This window comes from Hydractinia symbiolongicarpus, chromosome 4 (assembly GCF_029227915.1).
Source record: "Hydractinia symbiolongicarpus strain clone_291-10 chromosome 4, HSymV2.1, whole genome shotgun sequence".
Lineage (NCBI taxonomy): Eukaryota > Metazoa > Cnidaria > Hydrozoa > Anthoathecata > Hydractiniidae > Hydractinia > Hydractinia symbiolongicarpus.
The window spans coordinates 15,760,067-15,773,691 of record NC_079878.1 but is presented as its reverse complement, the minus strand read 5'-3'; the positions used below and the strand labels follow the sequence as shown (position 1 = coordinate 15,773,691).

The 13,625-nt window shown below is 34.0% G+C and overlaps 1 protein-coding gene across 5 annotated transcripts in view; it reads right to left on the bottom strand.

Moving 5' to 3' along the window:
• Positions 1–13,625, bottom strand: part of LOC130641573 (triple functional domain protein-like) — a 72,722-nt gene that overhangs the window by 8,352 nt on the left and 50,745 nt on the right. For all 5 annotated transcript variants that reach the window (XM_057448436.1, XM_057448438.1, XM_057448437.1 and 2 more), the window contains 27 exons: positions 12,737–12,859; positions 12,295–12,486; positions 10,850–11,707; positions 10,219–10,410; positions 9,727–10,113; positions 9,195–9,518; positions 8,296–8,429; positions 8,019–8,085; positions 7,703–7,809; positions 7,352–7,421; positions 7,047–7,229; positions 6,494–6,535; positions 5,658–5,735; positions 4,657–4,944; positions 4,490–4,577; positions 4,324–4,402; positions 4,030–4,090; positions 2,993–3,263; positions 2,799–2,907; positions 2,495–2,612; positions 2,165–2,418; positions 1,875–1,941; positions 1,318–1,491; positions 1,005–1,238; positions 797–874; positions 540–719; positions 278–458 (listed from right to left, as the gene is read on the bottom strand). In XM_057448436.1, coding sequence (XP_057304419.1) covers positions 278–458; positions 540–719; positions 797–874; positions 1,005–1,238; positions 1,318–1,491; positions 1,875–1,941; positions 2,165–2,418; positions 2,495–2,612; positions 2,799–2,907; positions 2,993–3,263; positions 4,030–4,090; positions 4,324–4,402; positions 4,490–4,577; positions 4,657–4,944; positions 5,658–5,735; positions 6,494–6,535; positions 7,047–7,229; positions 7,352–7,421; positions 7,703–7,809; positions 8,019–8,085; positions 8,296–8,429; positions 9,195–9,518; positions 9,727–10,113; positions 10,219–10,410; positions 10,850–11,707; positions 12,295–12,486; positions 12,737–12,859 — 4,939 coding nt within the window. The remainder of the gene's footprint in view (positions 1–277; positions 459–539; positions 720–796; positions 875–1,004; positions 1,239–1,317; positions 1,492–1,874; positions 1,942–2,164; positions 2,419–2,494; positions 2,613–2,798; positions 2,908–2,992; positions 3,264–4,029; positions 4,091–4,323; positions 4,403–4,489; positions 4,578–4,656; positions 4,945–5,657; positions 5,736–6,493; positions 6,536–7,046; positions 7,230–7,351; positions 7,422–7,702; positions 7,810–8,018; positions 8,086–8,295; positions 8,430–9,194; positions 9,519–9,726; positions 10,114–10,218; positions 10,411–10,849; positions 11,708–12,294; positions 12,487–12,736; positions 12,860–13,625) is intronic.

The window sequence follows — 13,625 nt, the reverse complement described above, 5'->3', positions numbered from 1 at the left end:
TTAAGAAATCAGTCACTCTTAATAGACTTCTCTGTTTTATTACACAGGGTAGTTTGACGCGCGACGTTTTGGAAGATGTTTTCTTATCCTATTTATATCGTATGTAAAAAAATTCGTGGAATTGCAAGATTTTTTCTTTCTCTCTCAATGATGGAAAAGACATCTTTCAAAACCTCGTCCGCAAAAACGCACGTGATCAGGACATGGTAAAAAATCATGATAAAATGACACCCAAGCAGACAAAACAGATTATTTACAAGTTAACAAAATGATGTACCTTTGGCTTCTTCGTACTGATCTTCGATAATCCGGTGAATAGCATCAATCCAGGTTTTCTTAAGTGGAGCTGAACGGGCAGTCATGACGTAGATTTCCGAACTTCCGCTGTCGCGTTTACTCCAAACTGCAAATTTGCAAGGGTCATCGTCATAGTTAGCTGTCAAACCCATCGTGTGCGTCTAAATAAAGACGTTGGCTACATTGAGCCAAATCCGTCGTTCATACGCAAAAAAAATGTGCAAATAAAGTGTGGCACACACCTGGACACTGTGTCTGAATATGAGAAAAGTTAAACTTGATTTTCGTTCGAATGGTTCACTAAATATCAAAAGCTTCTCAAAGAGAAAGACTCTTCTGTCCACTGGTGGTTCTTGCGTTTTTGCATTGCCGACATACAGGGAGTCTTGAACGAGAAGTTTGCCTTGATTATTCAAGTTACCCTGCAACATGAAAGCATGACTTTGTTAATTTCACTTTTTTAAAAAAATGAACTCCTATTGTTTAAGTTTTTACTTACAGTGAATCCTTCAAGTAAGCCAACATTCATGACATCATCAGCTTTTTTGGGAATCACCTGCATTACGTGTATTGCTTTCTAAAAATAGAAATACATCACGTATTTCACGAATAATTAGCAAGTAAAACAGCATTGCTAATTGGAACATTAACTTCATTCGAAGAAAAATTTATTTTGAACATTAAGCTAAATTGCGGAAAGAACTTACTGTCAATTGATCCACTTTCAATCCAGCTCTGGCTGAATACTTCATAAAATCTTTCAACATCGCGTGGTACTTCATGATCCGCTGTACAGGCTTCATCAAGTATTCGCTGATATCGATCTTAGGTTGCATAGTGTTTGAAAACTCGTTGAAGAACGTTCCCAAAAAGCCATCAATTAACGCTGCCGATCTGGGTTTGTTAGCACAATAATGAATGTACAATTCAAATTTCTTCTCCTGTAGGCAAACAAGTATGTTGATAGATTCATCCGACAGCAATTCTACTTCTTAATAGCTGACTGGCTAAGATACTTACAGCTTTTAGGAAGACAGAGCCAAGCTTTTCTGGCGAATTGATGCATTTCTGCAGGTCTTTGAGCAGACTGTTTTTGTGAAAGGTTAAGAGATTTGGTAAGTTTCCGAAAATAACTTTCTCTTTTGACTTCAAATCAGTTGGAAGATCACTTTTGATCATGCTTGGAAGGTAAGTCTAAGTTGAAAAAATAAATGATCACTTATTGCTTGCTTCTCAAGGGGGGTTTTCACGAAGCGAATTGAACGGCGAATTCGACGGCGAATTGTATCTGAGCATGCGCAGTTTTGTTTGTTATGATTTTGCATCGAAATATTCGCTTCGCTGAAAAGTTTAAACAGTTCCTACTTTTTCGCGGCTAAAGGCTTTGCTGCTAGTTTTAGACCAATCAGAAGGGGGTTAACCAATGTAAACAATGAATTTGACGTCTAGTTTATTTTGTCGTGGAAATTAAAAAGGGAATTCACCATCGAATTCGCCGTTCAATTCGCTTCATGAAAATCTCCCTTAACGTGGAGTGACGAACAGCAAAAGAATTATAAAATCTTAACATAACTTACATGAACTAGAATCTCCAAATCTCGGATATACTCAGTCTCTGATTGTATTAATTCATTCAACACCTCCCTAAAATACAAAAGAATCTTTTATCAAAATCAAACACACCCTTTTTTATAAGAATAACAATAGATATATTGTTAATAGGGAAATAAGAATAATGACTAAACTTTTAGAATTTAAAAAAAAAAACATGTACACTGTAATAGGGACCGCTACTCCATTACATCACTTTACACGTAAGATAGTAAATGAAAAATAGTTTTCGAGTGAAATGTCGCGAGTAACTTACATTCTTTTCGTGAGCGATCGACCCTCGACGTCAATGTCTTTCGTGCTTCCATTCAACGCGTCGCTAGAATCGCTAATTGAGTCTGGGTCGGAGTCTAAATCACCTTCTTGAAAACCGGCATCTTCAGGTTCAAAAGACGTCAAAAATTTTACTCTTTCCGTATTTTTCGAAGCAGATCGACCGAGCGTCGCGTATTTGCCATCGCTAGGTCTGATCAACAGATCGATGTCGCTCTCAGGAGCCCCAAGAAGAGCCTAATAAAACAAGTTTAATTTGCATTATACAAAACCCAAAGAAACACTAAACAATAAAATGAATCAGATCACACACCTGTAATTTTCTAGACCCTCCACCGGAGATGCCTTTAGATCTGATAGGTGTAGTAGGTAGTGGAGGTTTTTGCAACGTTCCGTATTTTCTTGCAGTGCCACGTGACCAAGTTTTCATTCTAATCGGAAAAACGAAACACATTGAAAAACAGTTAACATTGAAAAAATTGATGGGTGAGAGCACCGCAATGCATGCGTAATTAAGTTAAGCAGAAAATCTCCTACGCGAGAGCTATTGAAGCAGTAATTAATATAAAAGAACACATTCAGAAGGAAAATAGTAAAACATAAACAGTTAAGCGTACTTTAGTGTGCTAGATAAATTCACCGATTTCGCACGACGACGTGATTTTGGTGACGTTCTTCCTGACACGGAATGAGTCGAACCTTTTGGACTTTCAGTTTGGAAAGAATCTACATTTAAAACATATTTTAAACAGAGTAAAGAATACTAAAATTAAAAAAAAACTTTCGATTTCATATATAAACAAATATTCACCTTCGCTGCTTTGACTGTTCAGCGTTTCCACTGACAAACGTTTCCCTCGCAGCGGAGAATCCTCAATTTTACGAAGCATCAAATGAGGAACGAGTCCCTCCATGTCTTGTTCTAATCCATCTAAAACACGGACCCGCCAACTACGACTACCAGGAGGGCGGCTTAACACTTCAACACATTGGCCTTTCGTCAAAGACAACTCATTCGCACCTTTCGACGTGTAATTTTCAGTGACGACGTAACCGTCACGGGGATAGTTATCGAACGATGTCTAAATAAGAAAAAAATATCATGCGACTACACACCGAAATTATAACTCCTAATAATTCGATGCACTGGAGAAAATATTACCGTTTGTGTCACCCTTCGTACTCGTAACGATTTCGACCTTCGCAGTCGAAACGGTGACGGGTAGCAGCCGATTAAATCGCACTGGGTTTTGGCAACATCGCGGAAAGTCATGTTTTAACTCGCCACACTTTTTAATTTGAACGTAAACCACAACTAAACAAACGCGCTACGTCCAATCGATTCAAATCTCCGCCTTATGCATGATTAGGAACACTAACTACGTTAATATCGCGACATAATAGAAGTGGTTAATCCGCATTTTAAAGTCATTACGAGTCAAAATGAGAAAATTATTATCATGCTTTATATACCATTTGAAACGTCACAAGCTAACATTATAAACACATTTTAAATAACTATACATTTCTGTATTATCAACAAGAACATTTTGTAGATATTTGATATATCAATACAAATCCGCAAACAAGAATTCTCTGCATACGAAGATTTTATTAAAATTAAACGTCTTAAATAGAAAACAGATTTTTCCGCTATGAATTAAAATAAGCGAAGATTATTAACGTTATGAGGGTTCATCTAAAAGCTATTTACAAATTGTTGACATATTTTTAATAAGCGTCGGGGAGACAGCTCATGATAACTATGTGGAAGAATAGATGGGTGAATAAATAAACCAAAAAAAAAAAAAAAAATATGAACAAAAATAAATAAACATATATACTTACACGACTACAAACTGTAGCTGTCTCGTAGTCTACAGATTGGCGATCGTTTAGAAAACTTGAACTAAAAGAAGCGAAAGCGTTCATAAGTATGTTTCTCCTCACTCGAGAATGTTCACACTATACATTGTAAGTTGTCACAGGGAAAGTTGTGTCAGTAACAGAAAGTTGAGAACATCAAACATGTCCGTAACACTTGCATGTTTCTTTACAGCGATACACACGAAACCAGATGAAAATATTGAGGGTATAAAAACAAGACCAGAAAGTATGCTATATTAAAAACAAATATCTTACTCTGACGTCATGCTGAGGTCAGCCTGACTTGTGCATTTGCGTCCACCTTTTCGTCTTGGAGATGAAGGGTAGAACGAAGCTAGAATTACAGCAAGTAAGGAGATAATTAAACAGGGAAACACAACAAGCCAGCATGTGACAGAAACAAACACAGTTTGAAACATACTTTGTGCTGTGATTAATCCGAACTGAAATTGTTGCGTCAACTCGCGTACTTCTCTCACCCACATCTGTTTTACTTCCTCTGAGTTAGCCTGCGAACAAACACATAAAACAATATTAAAAAACCGGATATATGTAAGTAAAAACATTTTTGATTGGACTCATACATACCTTTATAACACGTTTCTCTTCCGTAAACGGCGGCGCACCAGTCCATATGGCGAACTTACATTTATCCTCAGCAATATGTTCCGTGATTCCCATCTCGCTGGTCTTTAGTTTATACTTGTACTCGAACATGCATTTCCCGTCAATGTCTTTAACTTCTTTGCAAAGAAGGACAGCTTGTTCGAACAGAAACACGTGTCGTTCTTTTCCCTTCTTTAAGATGTGTTTCGTATCCCAAACTGTGAATGAATCTTGAAGCAAAATCTTTCCAAGGGCCTCAAGACTTCCCTCCTATAGTAAATAAAAATATCAAGGGATAAAAAATTTTGGACGTAAAGGACCTATTTCATTAGTGGATCTTGGCAACTGGACTAATATATCCGCAAAATATAAAAAAGGGTACATTGGGAGAATATCTTTTCTTTTTTTTTCGTTTTCTGGTTAAAATGAAAAGTTTAAGAGATTAAAAATCATCATAAGTTGTTAGTATGTCACAAAATATTCTCGCGTCAATACGGATAACACGGTAATCCCACAAACACTTTACACACATACGTGTATCTCCATTCCAACACATGGTATGTGATTAGACATACAAAACGAAATTTATCTTATGCAAACAAATTATATCTCCATATTAAGCGTTCGATGTTTTTAATTATTACATAAACAGTTAATTAATTCTAATTATGTATTTAACACACAGTTTACTAAGCACGTTACCAAAACAACGACATAATATCAACATAAAGTCGTCACAACACGTCATAATAACAAGGTCGACATATCGATTATATTAATGTCATCAAAATTAAAAGATAGAAGAAAGGTTAAACTTTCGAAACAGGTATGCTCAAAGAGGAAAATAAATTAATTTGTAACACCTATAAATACTACAACGTCCTTTGATGTTAAACGAAGAAATATAGTCTCAGGCGTAAGCCATTACAGACAATGGAGCACAGATGCAAGTAAATCAATAAACTTAAAACTAAAAAAAATACGTTAAATCCTCTGATTAAACACAAATACATGGCATCGTTAGCTCTTCGTGGGACGTCCAACATCACGTCCAATCCAGCCTAAAGAAATAGAGAGTTTTTACATACTACGCTTCAGACTACTTTTCACACACTTCGCAGTGATGTCAGTTGTACTCTTCTAATAGTCACCTTTCGAAAGCGTTTTCGCAAAGTCCGCAAATCAGCAAACGACTGCTTTCGATTACGAAACATCCTTAATAAGACCCAATAAGATTTTCTATAGTCAAGAAAAAAATTTCTTTGCCATGTACTATATTACTACGTTGTTTATACGAAGCTTCTTTTTTTTAAATTTTTTTTTTCTTTTCGAAATCTTTTTACAACGTCAATATTTGAATTAGTTACAACGACGACAATTGGTGTCCCGTTACACTGAGCTCATTCAATAAAAACAACTGATCCTCAAATCACTTGCAACACGCCTAACAGTGATTTATACAAACAGTTGTCAAGTTGCATGGCTTTCACGATTTTTAATAAAAGAGAAACACCAGGATTGAAATTTTAAAACAGAAAATAAGAAAATGAAATCACCAAGGTGTGAAAAAACTGTTGCTGGTAAATGCTGGTAAAAAAATAAGAATATCCAGTTCTCAGTTAAGTTCTTTGTTTCATAAAAAGAACAAAAAAAATAATAAACAAACAACAAAGAAAACAACACGTTTTTTCTTAAACAACTTTTTAGTTGATAAGAGAAGAGAAGGATCGAGTTTGGGTAAACTTTATTTCAGCATGAATTTGTGTAAACCAATAATTAAACGAATTTAATTGGTTGATTAAATTAATTAACAATTTACCTGAAGAGTGTTGTTTGCATCATCGCAACAAGACAACAAATCCTAATATTAAAAACATACAGTTATAAAAGATGACACATACGGTTACCCGAGGTCGTCACTAATCTTTTTAGACAACCCAGGGCATATCAGTTGTTTTATCAAATTATTGTCAGCTTTTACTATCGGTTTTTCGACGAGCGAGAACTAAAGCACTCTCGCTGACTAAGTTTTGCGAATTTCATTCCTTCTTACCATCAGAATAAGTCATACGAAGTATTTCCCCTTGATCTATCCATTGTGTATCACAAACTTACTTGAACATAGGTGGAAATAAAAAGCTCAATTGGTAGTAAATAGGTAGTAAATTCGCCGTGTTTTATTTTCCTTCTTAAACATACTGACCTTTTTCTGCATTCCTGAAAAAACGCTCCCATTAAGCAACAACAACAAAAATAACGTTTGCATTTCTAATTTATTACCAGTTGTTAATTTCTTTCGTTTTCACTATCACATTGCTTTTACATTAAGACAGGCTGGCAGATCAAGAAATATAAAAACTAAGAAGTCGTACCTTTAGGAGGAGTTGATATTTCGTTATCCTTTGCACAGGTTTGATTAAATACGCTGCGATAGAGAGTCCAAGATTCTTTTTTAATTGTAAATCTTCGAAAAAGTTTTCTCCGTGTTCGATCAACAGTGTGTTTGAATCTGGTTTGTTGGCGCAAAATTCGACGTACATGTGAAATTTCTCCGCCTGAATAAAACCGAATAACATAAAGCTCAGTAATTAGAAAAACGAAATAAAAAGTAGACTTACTTAGATGAAGAATCTAACAAAACAAATAAATAAACAAATAACGGATAAAATATTTGTACCCAGTCCGTAAAACATTGGCCGACGTTTTCAGCAGCATTTTCGTATTTCGACAATTCCCGGAAAAATACACTAAAATAATGAAAACGAGATTTGTACAAGCTACGAAACAACGCCATTTAATTAAGTTACTTGTCAGCTTATTTCAGATATCGCAGTTGAAATTGAAACCACGAGCAATAGCAAAAACAGGTTGTCGAGTGGTCTAAGAATACTGATAACTTTAACTGGCCTAAAATGGCGACGAAAAACGGAAAACTTTTACTTGGAAAAAAGACGCACAAAATGAAATCACAAAAAAAGTAAGAATGATATGGAATAAAAAAAGCTTCTGATGCTTAAGAGATACTTACTCGCTGTGAAACTGGTAGATCAACTCGATATTTCCAAAAATAACATCTTCGCGTCCAACTAACGCTTGCGGAAGGTCGGGATTATTGTACATTGGAGTTAGAAAATTCTAAAAAAAACGATGAAAACGTTAGATGATCTGTTAGTAAAAAAATAAAGCCCAAGATTGGAAGTTCGAAGGCATGTTCTAAAAATAAAATTGCTGTAAAAACATAAAATATACATAAAACATCCTGTACTAAAATTGTTCGGTGGTACAAGAGTCCATGTAAAATCGAATTTAGTCACTGAGCAACATAGTATGCGCAAAAAACTTACGTCAATGCAACATTTAAGGTCGTCCACGTAAGCTTTTTCTGTTTGGACTAACTCTTTAATGATGAATCTAAACATGAATGAATGAAAATTGCTAACAAACCTTAAAACTTTTGAAAAAGTGCTTTTATGATTTAATAGCGGCAGGCTTAGAGTTCGACATTATCCTAAGATTTGAGTCTAAGAATTAATTTGAGTCTAAGCAACAAACGAAAACATTCTTATAAAATGTTATTCAAAAACAATGATTCTGTGAGTGAAAAGGGATAATAAATCTTACTCGATTCTTTTCACAGATCGCCTTTTTTCTTCTGTCATTTCATGAATACCACTATCATTTGACACATCTCTTCTTGTAACGGCTTTGATGTCAGAAGGTTGAAACGCCGATATGCAGGGCCATTCTCCTTCATCCTAGAAAAAAGGTCTTCATGTTTTCAACGCTGTAAGTGACAAACATGTCTTCAGAAAGAAATTCTATCACACTCAAAAAAGCGAACTGACTTGCCTATTTCTCTATACCCTGGTATGAAAAACACTGCTGTATAATCGAATGTGACAAAACCTCCTTTAAAATCGCCAAAACAAGAAAATTCCTCTACGTGGAAAATTTTATTTTTTAAATACTTTTTGGCTACAATGCACTAATTCTTTTTCTCTCTTCAATATGCCATTACACCATTTTTTAAATTGGCAATTAATTGACATTAATTTCAATAGTATGCAAAATTAACTCCGTCTTTGCTGTGGTAACGTTTCAAAGGTATTTAAAAAAAGAGCTCCGTTAGAATTTAACACCTTCCATTCATGTAATATTTCGTTGATAGCTTTTGTTTACATATGGTCTCAACCGTGCTATAGCTTAATGTCAACAGAAACTTTGCAAATAAATAACAGTTAGTTTTAGCTACTAAACTATTGTTTGTAATTTTATAAAGTTGTACACTTCAAACAATAGCAGTAATACTTTCTCTATAAATTCGTTGCGTAGTAGCATGTTTCACTTTGTCTGCTTGCTTTAACGGTTTGATAATTCAAGAAAAGGGAAACCATTTCATGTTAAGGGTGGGGAACAGAAAATATGTCCATTTTTTTTTATTTTTTTTTTTACATACTTTGACTTTAAATTGTTATCAGTGATGAGTGCTCCTAACTCCCAAACCTTGAATTTTACCCTACCTCAACTTCAGGAACAGTACAGCCAAGCTTTATTTCCAGTGATTCGCGATACTGCTTCATATGACAGGCTAAATCTTTATAGCGCATGTCTATAGATGTTGCCAGCTCGCTAATTTTTGCACGATGGAAATGCAGCCGTCCAACCAAGTCGGAAGCCTCTTTAAGAAGCTGCTTCACTTTCTCACGAATCTCTTGGAATATTGTTTTATATTCTTCTTGTTTTTGCAGGTAAGTCTCTTTCTCCCCCTCATCTTGTTTTTCTTTATCGAGTGTTTTAAAACCATCACTTACAACAGTTCCCTGTTCAGTTATCAACTGGAGAGTCTGAAAAGGAAAACACAGAATTGGCCAAATCGAGTTCGAGTTCGAGTTCGGTGGTTACATTTTATTATATAATATTAGTGTTCATTTCAAAATTTAAATGTATGGTTTTAATTGATTCTTCTACTATCAATATTCTATTACCAACAGAGTTTTGACCAACAAATTCCTAGTACAAAATAAATTCAGAAAAAAAGCTAAAGTATTCTACCTCTTGGACGTTTTCTTCAAACCATACCATCTCAGCACATCCTGCCAACACAGTCTTTCGCAGTTGTATTTGCTTTAACACAAAAGCTTCCTGACTGGTAACCTGTTCAACAAGGTCGTTCACAGTAATTTCAAGTCTTCCAATAGCACCATCAATCACAGGTGTGGTAGTACCATCTCCCTTCGGCAAAACACGCCTTAAGAATTCCTCAGAGCTCTCTTTCACCTTCAAACATCCATCTTCTACTGCTTTCTTCTCTGGCTCAGATTTCTTAATCAATGCTTCAATTTTTTCACGTTTAAATTTGAGTTCATAATCAGCAAATTTCTCACAGGGATCCTCATCTGATTTGCAGTCCTTACTAAACTTATCTAATAGCTTCCCAACCTATTGTCCAAAAAAATGCATATATAAAGGCATCACATAATAATAATTGATCTATAAATGCAACAGTGTCAACCAATATAATATAGGCTCAAGAAAAAAAAGTACCTGATCAGCTGCCCTGTAAAAATTGTATGACGAGAACACAACACCACGTCTTTCTTCCGCATGTTTCATTAACAGTTGCCATTTTGATTCTACAGCAGCTGCTACATTTTCGATGGTGATATGATCAGGATGTCCCTCTCTGATCAGCTTATTAGCACTTTCACGAATATCCATAACCCCTAGTCGTGTAGTCTATCAAAGAAATCACATGGTTTATAATACAAACATATGTGAATAGTTTATAAAAGACAAAAACACAAAATACTAAAAATTATGAATCATGTCAAAATAGAAATCTAAACTTAAATTAAAGAAATGCTTAACAACAATTCGACATTGTCAACAAGGGTCACGATAGTGCTAATGAGGCTTTATAAATGACAGAAAATTTAATTACTTAAACAATGTAAACTGTCACGGTGTAGATTTTCTATTTGGTTTTTGTTTATAAAATCATGTAAAGTGCAATTTGGCTACAAGTGTAGTTATATTTTTCTCAACTGCTTTAAAAATCATAATTTGTACCTTGTCTAATTGTGTTTAAAAGAACTGTCTAATTGTGTTTGAAAAACAAAAGGCTTTTTTAGATCATTCTCCCTATATTGCTTAATGATGTAGGTAAGATACAAACCTCAATTGCCACATGAAATCGTTCATACTCTCGCAATATGGCTTCCGCTTCAAACATTGAAGATCCTGCATCCTGTGAAGCTTGTAAAATAGTTTCTCCATGGCGAACCCAACTAGACACTTTCTTTGCATCTGCTTCCAGTTTTCTCTGCTTGATAGAAAAATCATATTTCACTTTAAGTTTATGGAATATTTTTTTAATAACGTCATACTCCAACTGTAGCTTATGTAATACTGCACCAACATGTGCTACACTATCTAGTTTAATGTTGTTTTGTGATGTTATAACAACCTCAATACCACATGTCACCAACAAATGTTCAAGTTCTTTCCCTTCATGCAACAAAGCACAAAAACGTTCTGATATTTCATTGAATTCATTTTCAAATCTTTCTACCATGGTCACTGCTTTGGTTACATCAGATGATAACTCTTTCTTCTGCCATGATGAATTCCATTTATTTACATCTAGGTACAGTGTGTTTGTATCACGTTCATAATGTTTCACTTTGACCCAATAATCCAATTTCTGCTGTCTACCTCGCCAGAGTTTTTCTAAATTTTGTCTATTATGATTTAATTCTTTTAAATAAAGTTCAACTGCTAGTCTAGATTGTCCGGGCGAATTGGATGCAGCTGAAAACCATGAAGTTTTTGAGTCCTTGCTAGTCGACTTACTTTCATGCAACAATTCAGCACTCAGCTTTTCTCCTTCGTGTACAGTTGTAAGAAGTTTCTCTAACGTTGCTTCGCATTCGTGTCTGTGTTTCTCAAGTTGTGTGTCAAAGTTCTGAGGCTCTGCACTGCTTTCTGTTTCTAAGTGCAATTCGTCTTTTAGTTTGTCAGTAGCTTTGTTTAGCTAAAAAAGATATTCAATAAATCAACACATCTTTTTTGAATAACATGGGGGTCTGATCATTACAAAATGTAAGTCTAGTTATCGAAATTTTTAAAGCATTAAGGCTAAAATACACGGTAAGTTTAAACGAAGTTTGGTTGCAAATAATACACCTGTCTACACGTTAAGTTATAATGTATAAGTTCTTTATATTTTTTTTTTAACAATAAATTCTAAATAAAGAACATGTATATTTTTTATTGTGGGTATTGCTTAGCAGCAGAAGGGATAATGGTAAAAGAAAAAAAGCGGACTAGCACTGGCTGTGATTAGAAACCGAAGAAATATGCTCAAATCTTTAGTTTAAACAATAGCTCATTTATTATTCTGTGAATTTAAATAGAAAAAACTTAGCAAAAGTTGAACATGTCCAACTTCTCTTTCCTGTTTACATGGTAAGTTATTTTTATCTTACATTTAAAAGGTGTGTTTAAACTTACCGTGTATTTTAGCCTTTAGAACATCCTGAAACTTACAAGGTAACAAAAATGGCACCTTAAAATAACAACCATATAAATAACTATTCATATTTCAGTTCCTGCTATTACCTTTTGTGTGTTTTTAAAAAAACTAACAGCCATCTTTAAAAGCTCTCTTCTCTTTTTTATTTTTGATGTAAACGCTTTGACTTCTATCTCCAGCTGTGATGCTTTCAATTTAATTTCATTAGGATCACACTCTTTCGTTTCAGCCAATTGAGAGGCAGTCTCTAGTAATTTTTTTGCTTTATGGTATGTATCCTAAAATTGAAAATATTTTCTTTTAACAATAGTTTTTCCATGTAAAAAAAAGTTTTCCTTCAGATTTCCATCACCCAGGCACATATTGCTTTATAGTAGCCGTGAATATTACCAGAGTACAATCTGCTAATCATAAAAAATTTTGAAGAATGCAAAGCTTTTCGAACCCAAGGTATATATCTGACTGTTATTTCTATTTCTTTATCATTATTCTCTTTCACTATTATTTTCTATTTCAGTAATGACAAACCTGGAACGACTTTTCAAATTCATCTTGATGAGCTAATAGTTCCTCTGCTAATTCAAGTTGGTCACCAACCCAAGAATTCTTTGCCAGAAATGAATTTCCATTACCTCGAATAAACTTCAAAATCTACAGAAAAAAATTCATACATTCACAGGATTGTACAATGAAATAAGTAATCATACAAAATAAAACTTACGACAACTGTAACACCACAAGGATCTAATAATTGATACAGAGTTACATTCATTTTGAGCAAATCAATTCATTCTTTAATTTTATTTCATACATCAGAAGTGTCAGAAATATTTCTACTTCCTATTTCACCCCACACTAAACTTTTTCCCATCCCACTACAAGTAATAAAAAAATATGAACTTCCAATATAAACATATAAGATTCTAGGAGTAATTAGAATAAATTAAGATAAGATTACACAAGATGAGGAAAAAGATGGCAAATTGCAAATAATGATTTTAATGATGACACATATTTTATGAAGTTAATTAGAACATAATTTAGGAAATGAGTATGACCTTGTCTGCCCCTGTAAAACTTCACTAACTGATGTAATTACTTTACTTATAGTATAGGCACAATTAATTAAACTCATGTATATACTTCATTGAGTTGTAAGTTTATAAGTATAGAAAAAAGTTTTTTTGGAACTCCATAATTTTCTATTTAAATGTTAAATACTGTTCAAAATATTAAGTGACAATTTCTAGAACACATAAGTTTTTTTAAACTGTGAAAGCAGGTTGCTTTTTATGGTAATTTACTTGAAACAACTTTCACACTAAGTTTAACATCACACCAAATTTAATCAAAATTTTTTTGGTTTAGAAAATTGTTATAAGATGTAAAAAATTTATAATTTAAATAAAATTAAAAC